Below are 15,226 nucleotides of genomic sequence, written 5' to 3'. Positions count from 1 at the left end.
ACACACACACACACACACACACACACACACACACACACACACACACAAAACCAACAATAAGAATGCATTTGTACAGATATTTGCAATTTCTTTCCTGGTAATGTAAATTATGTTTCCATGTAAGCTAGCATCAATTAGGCAAATATCAGTGGTTATCATGTGTAAATTGAGATACTAAAAGAATGTCTCTCAAAGAATACTGCCACCTTTTCTAAAGTTATAATGTGTTTGTGGCTGTATAGTTATATCATGTTAGGCATAAATTATGACAGTTGTATGTGGGATAGTTATATCATATCAGGTATAATTATGATTGGATTATTGTTTTCATTTGGAAATTAAGTGTAACATAAGGAGACATGATTGTATGTCAAGCTGACAAGGAGTGACGGCTTTTCTTGGTTGTCAACTTGACTGCATCTAAACTAAAACCCAAATGGCTGGGCATACCTGAGGAATTTTTCTTTTAAGTAAATAATTTGAGGTGGGAAGAGCTGGGCTGGACCTTCTGCCTGCAGCCTATATAGAGGACATGGGAGCCATAAATTCCCTTTATGTATTTTCATAGATTCATTCTACCAATTCTGGGTCTCTAGAGCACTGGTTCTCAACTTGTTGGTTGTGACCGCTTTCGGGTCCAAAGATCCTTTCACAGTGTGAAGTAGCAAGGAAAATAACTGCATGGCTGGAGGTCACCACAACTTGAGGAACTGTGTTAAAGGGTTGCAGCGTTAGGAAGGGTGAGAGCCACCGCTGCAGACAATCCCAACAGCTAGAGAAGGCATTGCACTTAGAGAGCTTCTCCAAGCCTGAGATCCCCGATCCCTGGGAGGCTGAGGCAGAAAGACAGTGGGTTCAAGGCCTGCCTGGGTAACTTAGTGAGACCCGTCCTAAATTACTAAGTAAAACACTGCAACACAGGAGGAACTGGGAAGATGGCTCCGTGGGTTAGGAGTCTGCTGTGCAATGTGACCACCTGAGCTGGAATCCCCAGCACCCACATATGTGTGGCTGTAACCCCAATGTTTCGAGCAACAGGTGGATCCTGGGAATTCAAAAGCTCAGCAGCCAAGCCAAAATGGCAGGCATCAAGTTTAGTGATTAACCCTATGTGGAGGGAGAAATGAAGAGCAACTGAGGAAGACAGCCTTCTCTGGCCTCAACATGTGTGCACACAAGTATGGTATCTGTACATGCATTCACACCTCTAGCCTGGCTCTCTCCCTCCCGCCCTCCATGCCTGAGATACAAAGTCTTTGCCTAACATGCCCGAGACCCTAGACTCAATCCCCAGCACCATAAAAATAAATGGAGTAAAATAAAACAAACAAACAAAAAAATTGAGTTTCTCCCGAGCCCAGAACTGCTATTAGGATTACCATCACCACTACTGTCAGCACCGTCCACCGTTTAGCATCACCACCACCATCTCATCATCCCCACCATCACCATCATCATGATCATCATCATCACCACAACTATCATCACCATTACCCACCATCACCACCATCCCAACACCATCATCACCATTACCATCACCATCCTCATCATTTTGTCTATCACCAATCTACAGAGGACCATGTTCTCTTTATAGAGGAGGAAGCTGAGGTTCAGAAAGGCAGGGCCTTGCCAAGGTCACACAGTGAGAAGAAGCAGGTTCAGAATGTCCCCAACAGCTTCATAACTATTCATGGACCAGAGAGTTGCACCCTGAACCTATGGGCACACTGAGCGATGTTGGTCAGACTGCAATCGCCCTAGGTTTGGTGAGGAGATGATGAGGCACCCCCGCCCCCCACCCAATGCTCACCTTCACAGCTGAGGCCAGCTGCCGGTCCCGCTCCTCCAGCTGCTGGTGCTCGGTCTGCAGCTCGCTGCCACGCTGCAGCAGCTTCTGTTTCTCCTCTTCTTTCACTGGGAGAGAGAGGCCAGACCCAGCAAGGGGCAGGTGAACAGTGGACTGCTACGGACCAGTCCCGGCCGCCGGTTTCTCAGAGCTCTGACCCAGAAGAACCCAGACCCACCCAGCACCCCCAAAGTCCCATATGAACCCATGGGTTCTTTCCCACTCCCGGGGACACCGTACCTGTTTTGTGGGTGACGTAAGAGTGCACGATGGCCAGCATCCCAGTCCAGGGCACACCCTCGTCTTTCTTTAAGGCCTGTGGGGCGGATGGGATGATGAGAAAGAATACAGGTCCTAAAACTCTGAGACCACATCCGTCTATGTACCCCAGGTAGGCATGCTCTCTGAGACACAGAATCCCAACTGTGACCAGTGGACAGCAGCCGTATCAGCCTGGTCTATTGGGGGCTGCTAATGAGAAGTTTCCATCTAGGCTTCACTCCCTTGTAGAGGCCAAGGAATGGGTGCTCAAGAACCCCCATCACTCTCTTGCCCAGTCGTTGCTCCACCCATGCTGGGGATCACCCAGAAAACGGTCTCTGGTGTGCAGGGGTGGGGTGCGAGCCCTTCTGCTCACACCTTCCGCTGGCACTTGGGGCAGAGCCACAAGCCCTTGGGTGCCGTCTTGAGGGGCGGGTCCAGGCAGCTGAGGTGGTAGGCCCCAGAACAGGTTCCACAGGGCTGCAGGCTGGCTCCTCTCTTGCAGGCAGCGCAGAATTCATCATGAGTGATTTCGCTCTGCAAGAGAAGGGAAGGTGGGAGGCAACTGAGCCAGGCCCAGGCACCCTGAGAGAGCAAGACTCCAGCGGGAGGTGTATGCCCCGATGGGTAGGGTTCCACAGCACCCCTACACACCCTGACTGGGGCACTGAGCACGGGAGAGTCATTAGAGCAGGCCCCAGCAATGGGTCTCCTCTCATGGAGCAAGGCCCAGCAGTGCTCACTAATCCTTGTGTACATACTGCCTCAGGGAGGTGCTGTGGCCTGATGCAAGTTACACCATTAGTCCCGTCAACTGCACACCCATCTAGCAGGGACCGCTGCCATTCAGGTGAGCGAGCCACACACCAGCTTCCACATCTGTGACGGGAATAAGAACAGCCGTCCCTTGCACACCAGATAGAGCAGGACAGAACACACAAAGCGCACCCCACTCCTGCCAGGTGCCCAGCAATGCAGCAAGGTACAGGGCCCTCTGTCCCTCCCAGAGGCCTCAGCTCGAGGGACATTGCTCCCCAGTCCATCATCAGGCTACACCAACCAAGGAGAGCTCTGTGGATGGCCGACAACACCTGCCCAGCCACCCACAAGGGCCCTTGTGTCTGCAAGACTAGCAGACTCCACTGCTGAAGTGGTGGGAAGGGATGGCCCTTATCATGAGACTTGACACCAGAGCTGTCCCTAAAGGAGGCCTCTGAGCCTCTCATCTATATCCCCCCGACACTGCAAAGACTCAAGAAGTGTAAGGCACTTGCTAAGGGTCACACAGGGAGCCAGAACCATAATCCATGCCACAATCCATACCTCCTGCCTCAAGGGCAAGGTCCGTCCAGGACTATGGGTTTATGGAAAAAGAGGGAATCTTCCACCACCTTGTGTGTGTCCTCTGCTGGGGCTTGTGTGGCAAGTTGCCATGGCTAGCGGCACCTGTGTTAACTGCTGCAGGGTGACCGTGGAAAGCAATGTGGCCACCCAGAGCAGGCCACGTGAGCATGGGGGACAAGGTTCATTTGGAATTAGGCTAGAAGCTGGGGAAGGGCTGTTGACATAGTTCTAAGCACCTGAGGCTGAGGCTGGGTTCCATCCCTATGACTCTCATGGCGAAAGGAGGCCCAAGTTCCTCCTCCAAGTTGTCCTCTGACCTCTACACTTGCACAATGATGCACAAGCCTACACGCAGACACTCAGAGACACATGCACACACACATGCACACAGACACACACACACACACACACACACACACACACACACACACACTCAAGCACTCACAACGTAAATAAAATAAGGGAAAAGAAATAGGCCAGTGAGAAGCTCTGCACGGGATCCAGGTGCAGCTAATGCTTCAGGGAATAGGGACGTGGGCTTTGAGGGCAGGTGGTGTGATGTGATTGCAATGAGCATGTGGGGTGAGATCCTGGGAATGAGCCCACAGGGTCAACAACAGACAGCCAAAGCAGGCCAGCTCTGTCCAGGGTCACACAGAGAGGCCAGGCAGAGCCAGGGCGAAGGTCAGGTGGTGCAGTGTGAGCACCCTCAGGACCGGGCGGTGGGGGTGCTGCTGTTCTCTGCAGTGATGTCGGACTCAGCCTGGCGTGAGGGCACCAGGAAAGCAGCCTTGGTGCTGTGCAAGCTCTGCGTACCAAGGGAAGGCTAAAGCAATGTCGTGTGAAGATGGGGGTCACGTACCTTCCAGCAGGGGTCCTCATTGGCTAGCATAGGGAGGAAGGTGGAGAAGATGTTAGTGGGGGTGGGAGGAGCATGGGTCATGGCTGGGATCCCCCAGGCTTAGTGTGGCACAGTCCTTGCCCAAGAGCATGATGGGAGTATCAAGAGACTCAGTGACACTCAGAACCACTGTGAAGGGAAGACTCTCTCTGCCTTGATCCTGGACAGGCCTTACCTAGGAACAGGCTCAATGCATCTGAGGTCACAAGGACCACGGATGGCCCTGTGAGGTACTCCAGAAACAAAACCAGAAATCAGATGAGCCCTGAGAGTCACCTGTTTCCAGCTCCTTTTGGCTGTGGACCCCTTTGCATTTTAGGCCGTGATCTCAAACCATACATGGTAAGAACCACAAACAGGGCTCTCCTTCCAGGTTCCTAGACAATCCATCCGCAGTGAGCCTGTTCCTGGGACAAACTATCTACTGACTCTGAGCAGGTATCGCAGGCCCATGGTACAGATCAGCGGTCCAAGGGCTAGCGACCGGCTGACACCAAGAGCTACACAATTCCGAGGAGTAGATAGCCATTTCCTGCCTCCAAAACCATTGGGAGATTTGTTTTTTTGTTTTTTCCTTCTGACACAAAAGTCTTCCTGTAGTTTAGGCTGGCCTGAAACTGACAGCAATCTTTCTGCCTCAGCTTCGTGAATACTGTGATGACAGGGACACCCAGCCATAAGGAACGGTTGACAGAGGAGAAAGGGCCCTGCCGAAAGCTGGGCTGTATGTCCCTGCCTGTCAGAGCTGGGCCGGGTACCCAGTACTCCTAACACTAGCTGAAGTCGTCCAATTGCCCAGAGGCAGCCCAGGAGGGAGGGGCAGGGTTGGCATGGCAAGTGAGTGCCTGCTCTCTCCAGAGCTGTCCAGTAGCAGGCAGCATGGCTGGGCACACAGCATGGGGCATGCTCTGGCTGCAGATGGAGGGGTAGGAAGTAGGGGGCCTCCTCCACACATGTCTCATGGCCTGCCAGCTCAGCCCTTTGGTGAACGGTCCTACCACAATGGCCTTCAGCCTGGTACTCAGATCTGGACACTGGTGGACGGTAGAAATGTGCATAAGTCTGGTGGGCAGGGAGCCCCCACTGCAGTTTCTGTATCATGGAATAACCTGTCCCAGCAGCCCTCCTCCTTCCCCAGGAACTCTGAGATCAAAGGCTATGTGAAACGGCAGAAAACAGCGGATAGGCTAGGCTTAGGGAGGGGTGTGGTTGTGTGCAAGCCGCGGCTCTAGCTGGCACTTACCTCGTGCTGTGAGGAACAGGGGGTTGTGGAGATAACTGGAGGCCAGCCGCTTCCTCTGTAGGGACAGAAAGCAGAACCAAAGAATTGCTCTGGTGCACCCTTATTTCACAACGTCCTGCCCAGGGCCCAGCCCCAGCTCTGGAGACTGGGGGCCAGACATTCTGTGCTTCTGACACGGGGAAAAAGGAAAAATACCAAGGGTACCAGGACCTCCTGGCATGTGGCCAAGCCTGGCAGTTACAGAGGCTTCCCTAAGGTCCAGGAGAGTGGCAGAAGCCTTAGTTTTAGTGACCTCACCGGCCACCCCACCCCCAAGGCCTGGTGGTCCCAAGTGGTTCTGGCTATAGCAGAAAGAATTAGTGCTTGAAGCCTTCTCACTCAAGGTAGCCAACGCTGCATCCTAGGGCAAGGAAGGAATCTGCAGAGGGCTACTCTTGGCTCCTACGCTTACCTAAGTCTCAAGGGTCGAAGGGTTTGAGTGGCTACAGGGGGTCCTTAAATCTGGCTGCACACATAGAGCTGAGTAGTTTTTATGCCCAGAGCACTGGGGACAGTTTCTTAATATAATAATCACAGGGCTGAAGCTTGGTTGGAGGCTAGAGAGAACTCCAAGTTCTTCCCTTCTCCCTTCCTTCCTTTATTTATAAGATTTATTTATCATGTATACAATGTTTTGTCTGCAAGTACACCTGTATGCCAGATGAGAGCACCAGATCTCATTATGGATGTTTGCTGGGAATTGAACTCAGGTCCTCTGGAAGTACAGACAGTGCTCTTAACCTCTGAGCCATCTCTCCAGCCCATCTATTTATTTATTTTTAAGCCAGAGTTTCACGTAGCACGGGCTAACCTTGAACCGTTTATGTAACCAAGGATGACCTTGAACTCCCGACCCCTCCACCTCTCAAGTGTTGAGATTACAGGTGTATGCTACCATGCCTGGTTTACGCAAGGCTGGGGCTTGAACTCAGGACCTCATGGATACCAAGCAAACACTCCACCAACTGAGCTACACCCTTCAGCCATTGAATGTTCATGTGGAAAGGTCCTCACACGTGGAGCCTTGCTCACTAGACCCAGGAGGAGAGAATGGGATATGCAAGCGTGAGCACCCTCTAAGAACGGGATCAGGGAGGGCGAGGTGAAGCAGAGCAAGGGACAGACAGTGGAGGGGGGCTGGGGAAGCCACCTCCCCTGGAAGGGACCCTGCAGAACTGGACCTGAACATGCTCCCTGCAAGGGCTCCCTTCCCAGCTAAATGCAAGTTCATGAAACATGGATTTGGGACCCACATTAGAGAAGGGAAATGGGGCCCAGGGAAACAGCTCAGCAGTTAGGAGCAGTAGCCGTTCTTCCAGAGGACCCAGGACTGGGTCCCTGCCTCCTGCCTACCAGCTTCCCGCAGGGGTTGAGAGAACGCACGCCTGAGACATCATGGTCTGTCAGAGCAGAGAGACACCACGGGGCCCTCCCAAGTGAACGAGAAGCGACAGAGGGCTCTGCCGTGTGAAGCGTCGGAGGGCAGCCTGGATCCCTGAGTCTTCACAGCAATCTCATGAGGAACCCTGCTCTACCTGTACCCCGCAGGTGTGGTTGATACTCAGAGTGGCCTCTGATGGAACTTCCAACGGACAGCTTTTGTTTTGGGATAGGATCTTACCATGTAACCCAGGCTGGCCTGGAGCTCAAAATCCTCCTGTCTCAGCTCCCTGACTGTTGAGTTACAGGTGCGCATGCTCAGTGAGAGTACACCTGCCTGCTGTGTTGCAGGTGATACACTCAGTGAGAGTACACCTGACTGTTGAGTTACAGGTGTGTACACACTCAGGGTACACACCTTGTTTCAGTGAAATGCTTCTGGCTAGGACGGATGGGCAAGAAGGCAGTAAGAGAGAGCTGGAGGAGGTTCCAAGAACTCTTCTGGACTCGTCAAAGTTTCATCATAGAAGGGGAAGGGGCTCATGAGGCTCTGCACTGTTCCTCCCAGCCCAAGTGGTGGTGCCCAAGAGTCCCACCTCGGTCTCCAAGAAGCCGCTGTAGGCAGGGTTAGCTGTGCTCCTCCTCTTCCTCTCCTGCCGCTTGCTCTGGATTTCTGGAAAGGCAGATACAGCAGTCACAGGCTCCTCGCCCTGCTTATCGCGTGGCTCTGGTGGCTTTAGGATGGGTGTCACAAAGGGGTTTGGGGGACAGGGACTCACTCCTCAACCTAAGGCCCTCTTGTGGTTTGAATAAGAATGGCCCCCATAGGCTCATATATTTGAATGCTTAGTCACCAGGGAGTGTAACTGTTTGAAAGGATTAGAAGGATTAGGAGGTGTGGCCTTGTTGAAGAAAGTATATCACTTGGGGTGGATTCGAGATTTCAAAAGCCCACGCCAGGCCCAGGCTCCTTCTCTCTCTGCTTGTGAATCAGGATGGACCTCTCAGCTACTTCTCCAGAACCATGGCTGCTTGCAGCCATCATGGTAATGAAGTAAGCTTCTGAAACTGTGACCAAGCTCCCAGTTAAATGCTTTCTTTTATAAAAGTTGGTCATGGTGTCTCTTCAAAGCAGTAGAAGAGTGACTAAGATAGGGCCCATCTCTGTCTCTTGGGAACCCCTGGATGGCAGCAGCAGAGTGAGGCCCTGGTTTTCTCAGCCAGGCACAGCTGTGTGGTGCTCATCAGCCTCCAGCCTGTGTACACTAATACATACTATGGGATCCAGATCACGAAGAGAGGTTTTGAGGACCAGTTGCATATTAGGGAAAACGCAATTCCCTCACTCCCCTCAACAACCCAACAGGCATAAGGATATAGTTTCCCTCATGTCAGAAATGAGGGAACAGGAGGCCTAGAGTGGGCCAAATACCAGAGAAACAAGGAAACACTAGCCCTCATGCATTAGTGGCAACCTTGGACAAGGACCTCTGCTGCTTCACTGTATGTCTCCAGGGTAGGGACAGTGGGGGGACGACAACAATGGAGGGACTGACATGAGGCAAGTTCAGTCATGGGATACAGAAAACAGAGCATTTCTCTGGCTTGTCTAGAATGACTGTGCCCCCATTACCCAGGGATGGGTTCCTAGGCAACTCATATCTGGTAGGGCACAACCGTGACCTGGAGTGCCCTGAAGACTGTTGCTTCTGTCTCGAGACCCACCAAGCTCCACCCACCAAACTCCACCCATTGTCCCCATCATTACCTTCCAGGTGTTCCGTTGTGACCAGGCCTAGAGCTACCATGAAGGCGATTTTCTGAGAAGAAAAGGGATAGAAAGGCTAAGTTAACCTAGCTGTCGACCCTCTTCCGCATCAGTCAAGAACTCTTCTGTGAGCCGAGGGGCCACACCCCCGGGTGCCCAATTGTGAAGCCATCGCTCCAGACACTTGATACTATTCCTGGGAAACGTGGGGTATTCTGAGGGCCAGAGGTCAATGTAGGAGACTCCTGGGATTAGCTAGGGGCCTGCGATGGGCTGGACAAACACATTCCTCAAATACACTCTAAAAACCAATAGCACGGGGCTGGCGGGACCAGCTGACATGCAGGTGAACTTGAGGAATGAGTAGGGTGAGCCCAGCCTTCAGGAGGCTCTAGCCTCAGAAGAGCACACAGACAGAAGGGCACCACGAGGGCATTCTGACCTTGACATGGGCTCTGCAGTGTGCATGCTCAGCACACCGACACCGGAATAAACAGGAAGGAAGGGAGGGAGGAGGGACAGCAACAAGGAAGATGGAGTCCCACAAAACGGGGCTATCCTGGCCCTAGCGGAAGCCAGGATCCGTGCTGAGTCCCTTATAAAAAAGTCTACGTAAGTCCTATGCACACCCTCTTGAATACTTTAAACCACCTCTATCTGGCCTGTAATGCCTGATGTGACAGAAACTGCATATAATTCACTGTATTACTGTGTTGTCTAGGGAATAATGACAGAAGAAATGTCTGCGTAAATTCAGTCCGGATGTAACCGTCACGGCCTGACTGACTATACAGCCAAGGAGGAGGCACAGGAAGTGTTCAAGGGAGACTGAGGAAATGTCAGCATCACAGGACACGCCCACACCTCAATGACAGGAGTCTGTGCTGTGATTGGCATGCAGCAAACCCAAGCATTTCACTGCCTATTGAACTTCCTAGAACTTTCCCCCAAGTCCCTCTTTTAGTATTTTTGACTCTAGGGCTAGCTGGGACCATGGACATGAACCTGAGGATTTGGGGAGACAGCTGCTGTGTTGGGTGTCAGACTGAGTTGGGAGCTCCCTAGCAGCCATAGTAAGAAATGGAACGAGGCCAGTAACATAGGCCCCACCCAGCTCTCCTGGCCTTCTGGAAAGCCTTGGAAGTGTAAGGAATTTGAGGAAGGAGATGAACCAGGCTTACACCCTCATGGAAGTCAAGTAATGGGGGCTTCTTACACCTGTAAGAAGTTTGCAGAAAGTTCGGGATCCATGAGTGAGGAAGTCAGAGGCAAGAGTGTCTGGCCCAGTGGCTGGTCTCTGCAGTAGAAATTTGGCTGCAATCCACCCCGCTCCAGCTCAGCTGCCCACAGTGGAGGTGACCTCTCCAGTTCCCAGCGGCAGGGCTGGGTAGCCAGGGCCTGCCTGGCTCTAGTGGAGACTTCTTCTGACCTGTGCATGGGCAGCAGGCTCGCTGCAGTTCTCGCCCGAAGGCTGCTTGCTGTGAGGACCCAGCAACTATCTAGGGCACCTCCTACAGTGGGCACAGGCTGTGTACCCACCATTCTGTGCCCACACCCCTCACAACTGCTCCTCCTGAAGTGTCCAGTCGCAGTTCTGAGTTGCTGGTGGTCCCTGGGCTGTTCCAGCGCTCTTCTGGCAGGCTGGCCATATCTGCAGGCCTCATCACCAGCTGTTCATGTTCCTTTACAAAAACTGATGTCCGTGCCTAGCACATGCTACGAGGGCAGCCGGGACAGGAGTAAAGCAAGCCAAAGGCCTGCCTGGGCTACAGAAAGAGTTCAAGTCCAGCCTTGGCAATTTGGTGAGAACCAGTCTACAAAGAGGAAGCTAAAGGAGGATAGGGCATAAAACAGCTCAGAGGTAGAGCGTAGCTCCGCTGGAATACCATAAGAAAACCAGGACCCATGTCCTGAGATGGCTGGGGTCCCACTTGGTCCAAAGAGGCGCCTGGGAGCTACTGCTCAGTGTCCTGGGGTTGGCACACAGCCTCTCGCAGCAGGCTCCTCTTGCGGCAGGCCTATGCTGCCCAACTCTCAAACTTCAACAAGGGTTTCTACACCAGGATATGTTTTGACTGCTCTGTTTAAGCCATTATGGGTATTTACACTAATTACACAGCTAGATATAATTACACTAATTGTAAAAATGCGCGATAATTGGCTAAGATGCACTCTGAGAGAACAAGGCCATGTCACCCGGAGAAACTTCCTGAGGGTGGAGAATGCCGAGCACCTCAAGGCAGGATAGACAGGTGCGAGAGGGCGCTGCAGGCAGCAAGCCTGACAGGCCTTAGCATGTAAATATGTGGGGTTCAGACACTGCTTCCGGCTGGGACCGATGGGATCACGGTGCTGGGGTCACAGAGGTGTGTCCCACACGGCAGCTTCATGTTCCAGGCGACCCAGGGGCGGTGACTCCTTGTTTATTTTATTTATTCGGAGGGGGGGGGTGGGCAGGATCTTATGTAGCCCAGGCTGGACTCCAACTCACTATGTAGCCAAGGATGACCTTAAATGAGTCCTCCTGCCTGTGCGAGGGTTAGAGGTGGGCACCACCACGCCTAGTCGGATTTTTAGCAACCCCAGGGCTTTGTGCGCTCTAGGCAAGCCCTCTACCAACTCTGCTACCTCTGAAGACCCGGAAGGCCCACTGCGCATGTGCGCAGGCACTAATCAAAGCACTCCTCTCGAGCCCAGATACTCTATGGCTCCCGTTCTCTAAGGTTTAAACCCCGACCCTGACCACCTGCTTTTAAGTCTTCAGGGATCAGGTTCCGCCATCTCTCTGTTCAGGGCTAACCCTCTACTCCTACGTTACCTGCTGTCCACAGCCCGGATGACCTCTCGGGAAGTGCCCAGCCCTTTCCTGCTTCGTGCTACTCGCCACGATACCCTCCACCTCTAGACTCTGGATTTCTTTGGTCTCTGTCCATCATACCTCTCTTATGCAAAGCTCCACACAGACACACATGCACAAGGCCCCTCCCCCCACAGACGCATATATACACACTCCAACACAGACCCCCCACCCACCCACACATCCCCCCAAGTAACCCCGCTCTGTTCTTTCTCCTGTAGCTCACAGCTTGCTGGAAGTTTCTTAACCCCTGCTTGGCAGCCTTTGTAGCCCGGTTAGTGTCTGTCCTCAGAACGGAGCTTCCTAGGGGCCCTTCCTGAGCGAGTCTCCTGTTCACAGCACAGAGCGTGAGCTGGGAGCAGACACAAGTGTGAATGCTGAAAGAGGGTGGGCACAGAAAGCAAGCAATATCTTTGGGCCCGTAGGTTGTCACAGTCACCATGAGTTTGGGAGCCTGGGGGCTTAGGGAAGACTTCACTCATGCGGCATCAGCTGGAGCAGGGCACCTGGTAGGGACCCTGCTGACTGGATTCTTGTAGGACAAACGAGGGTTCACCAATGAAATTGACGGTGAAGAGCCATATAGAAAAGACCATGGCAGAGCAGGGATGTTCTGGGCGTGGCGGAGCTGAGAGTAGAGCCCCAGCATGCAGACGAAGCCAGGTCCTTGGAGACTGGCCTTCATCAGCTGCTGACCTGCCCCATGACTGCAACTCCATTGTTAGAATGGCTCCATGTCTCTCTCTTCCTCTAGGGAGTGGGAGGAGGTGTCGTATGCAACTTCTAGGAAGTTCTCAGGGCATCGGAGCCCTAAAGGGCTCCTGGTCCTGCTCTGTACCCCCTCAGGCTTTCAGGATTGAACACAGACAGGAAGGAGCAGCAGGGGCTATATGCTGCCCAAGATGGGGGGAACATCTCTTTCTGGGCTTAGTCCTGGAGGGGACAAGGATGACAGGCAGGGATCCCTAGAAGGTGGACAATGCCCCTGATTCACCGGTTTGTCCTCAACTCAGAATCCTCCAAAAGCCCAGAAAAAAACAAGGCCTTCCCACTCCTGACCATAGCTGAATCACTACACAGGACACATTTCTGACTCTCAGCCAGGCAGCAAGGCACTAGTCCATGCTGAGTCTGCCCTGCCTGCACAGCCTGGAGAACGAAGGGTGCAGACTCAGCTCCCCTGCTCTGGAAGCCCCCACTTTGCAGTGCCGAGTCCAGTCAAGATCTCAGGGAGGCCGACCCCACCCCGAATGAGCCTTGTCTCAGAGCCAAGAAGGGGCTGGCCCCTCCAGCAGGCCACACTACCTCAGGATTTTCCTGGCTGGCGGGCTGATCTTCCGTGGTGGCCTGAGCTCCCTGAGATGGCTCCTCCGTGGATGGCTGGGACTCTCCTGAACTCTCGGGCTGTGTCTGCACTTGAGGCTGAATGATGATGACCTGAAAGACATAGGGAGGATGAGAGGGGCAGGGCTTCAGAGAGGAAGGGGCAGGGAGCAGCTAGGAGAGCCAGGTAGGTCCTGAAATGTGTACCACAGAGGAACCAGATGGGCTGCTCTGTGTCAAGGTCCTTGCTTCCCAATAAATGACATCCCTCCCACACAACCCCCCATTCCTATGACAGAGTTTGTGTGAGAGATGGCCAGGGTTGCAAATCAAGCAGGCTTGGGTGCAAATCCTATCTTACCACTCCCTGGCCGTGTGACCTCACAGAGGTTCGTCACTCTGTACCTCTCTGAGCCGCAGGGAACAAGCAGACAAAAAACTTGGCAATGCCAGCCTCCAGGGGGTGCTAACTCTTTACTCTCAGCTCAAATTCAGGCGAGCTGAGCGTGGGGGCACTCGGCCACCTCCCCTGCCTGAGAAGATCAGGTTGGGAGACAGAGGGACTAAGATGATTTGGGGTTGCCTGGGGAAATGGAAAGACATCAGCTACAGGCAAGAGAGTGGAGCAGTCTGGCAGAGGGAACCAAGGGAAAGTTTCTTAAAGGGAAAACAGGCCCCAAAGGCCTCCAACAGGGCAATCCTCAGAGAACTCTAGAGGGCATGGAAAGATGATTTTAGTTTAAGCATTAAAACGAAATTCCTCACAAGAAATCAAGGAGTTTTTTTTGCTTTTGTTTTTTTGTTTTCTTCCCAATCCAACCAGGGCATAAAAGAGCTCTTGACCACCTGACTCTACCAGCAAAGATGGAACACTAGTATTAGACTGTCTCACAGCCACCCATTCGGTCACAAGTTATCAGTTCATTATTCCTTTATTTAATGAACAGCAATTCTCTCGGGCACAGCTGTTCTGTCCCACACCCATTCTCCTGTCCCCTTCTTTATTCATTCACATATTCACTCGGTCGGTCACTTACTCCTAACACCACTCGCTCATGCTATTCATTCACCTCTCTTCATTCCTGCAGACCTGCCCCCTTGACCTCGTGCCCATGCTCCACTCACACCCTCATCTGCTCACACCTGCTCACTCATTCACACTAACTCATCCTGTTGACTGCTGGCTCCCACTCACTTCCTCCACACACTCACCTCAGTCTTTCCCCTTCGTTCTTTGGCCATGTGACTATCCCACCACCCAGCTACCCTTCTGCCTAAGCCTCAGTCTCTGCTGGACAATTGCCTCTGAGTCTCCACATGTAAAAAAAAAAAAAAATCATCCTCTCAGGCCTTTCTTTGGATGGACACTCACCTTTTTGTCAGCACTGATGAGGAGGGGCTGCACTTTGATGCCGTCACTGGCCACGGGCACGGTGGTGCTGGGGGTGATGGTGGCAGCATTGCTGGGGGAGGTGGAGATGATGGCATAGGCCACCCCGGCACTGCTCAGGGGTGAGGTGATGGCGGTGGGCTCGGTGAGGGCCTGGGTCTGGCTGCTGGGTGTTGGCACATGGTTGACGGTGTTGTTGGCAGTGGGGAGGGCTGGGCTGGGGTTCTTGATGCTGACCACAGTGGCCTTTTGGAATGTTGGGGGCTGCTTGGGTGGCCGGTCCCTGCCCGGGGTTACAGGGAGGCTGTCTGGAATCAGAGTCTTTGGCCTAACCTGGGAGGAAGGGATCAGCGTGTGGTCAGACAGATAGACAACGACCTGGTGATTGAAGTCGTGGCAGTGGAGCAAGCCTCAAGCAGACAGGCTCAGTCCTACAATAAAGAAGGGACAACCCCCTCCACCCTACTCTGGCTCTCCCACCAGGCATGACCTTGACCCCACGGCTCAGACTACTCCAACCACCATCTCCCTCGACTGGATGTGCACTGACTTATTGACTGCTACCCACCCAGCCGTCTACCCTCAGGCTCAGATGAAGCTGCTCCAGGCCACAGTTCCTTCTGCCTCAAACGAGAGCAAACTGTAAGGAACAGGGCAGAGGAGATGGGGGCCAAAAGAACAGCCCAAGTGAAACGCATCTTCATCGTCCCACGCCCATACACAAAGCTGGGAGCACTGGCCTTGGTCAGGACTAGGTGAAGCACAGGGGTCCCTGACAAACATATTGATGGTCCTAGGGCCTTGGGCACTGAGTGCTCTAAAGAGCCTGCTCACACGGAGGTGAGACATGGGTGTCACCACGAAGTAGAGACCA

The 15,226-nt window shown here is 53.1% G+C and overlaps 1 protein-coding gene across 1 annotated transcript in view; it reads right to left on the bottom strand.

Moving 5' to 3' along the window:
* Phf21b (PHD finger protein 21B) overlaps nt 1–15,226 on the bottom strand; it is a 69,000-nt gene that overhangs the window by 4,605 nt on the left and 49,169 nt on the right. The window contains exons 4-12 of the mRNA XM_055627211.1: nt 14,335–14,685; nt 12,945–13,076; nt 8,783–8,834; nt 7,611–7,687; nt 5,596–5,650; nt 4,314–4,336; nt 2,486–2,644; nt 2,087–2,162; nt 1,811–1,914 (exon numbers count right to left, since the gene is read on the bottom strand). Of these exons, the coding sequence (XP_055483186.1) occupies nt 1,811–1,914; nt 2,087–2,162; nt 2,486–2,644; nt 4,314–4,336; nt 5,596–5,650; nt 7,611–7,687; nt 8,783–8,834; nt 12,945–13,076; nt 14,335–14,685 (1,029 nt within the window). The remainder of the gene's footprint in view (nt 1–1,810; nt 1,915–2,086; nt 2,163–2,485; nt 2,645–4,313; nt 4,337–5,595; nt 5,651–7,610; nt 7,688–8,782; nt 8,835–12,944; nt 13,077–14,334; nt 14,686–15,226) is intronic.

The sequence above is a fragment of the Psammomys obesus genome, unplaced genomic scaffold (genome assembly GCF_907164565.1).
Source record: "Psammomys obesus unplaced genomic scaffold, mPsaObe1.curated_primary_1811, whole genome shotgun sequence".
Classification (NCBI taxonomy): domain Eukaryota; kingdom Metazoa; phylum Chordata; class Mammalia; order Rodentia; family Muridae; genus Psammomys; species Psammomys obesus.
This window is presented reverse-complemented; position numbering and strand designations above follow the sequence as displayed.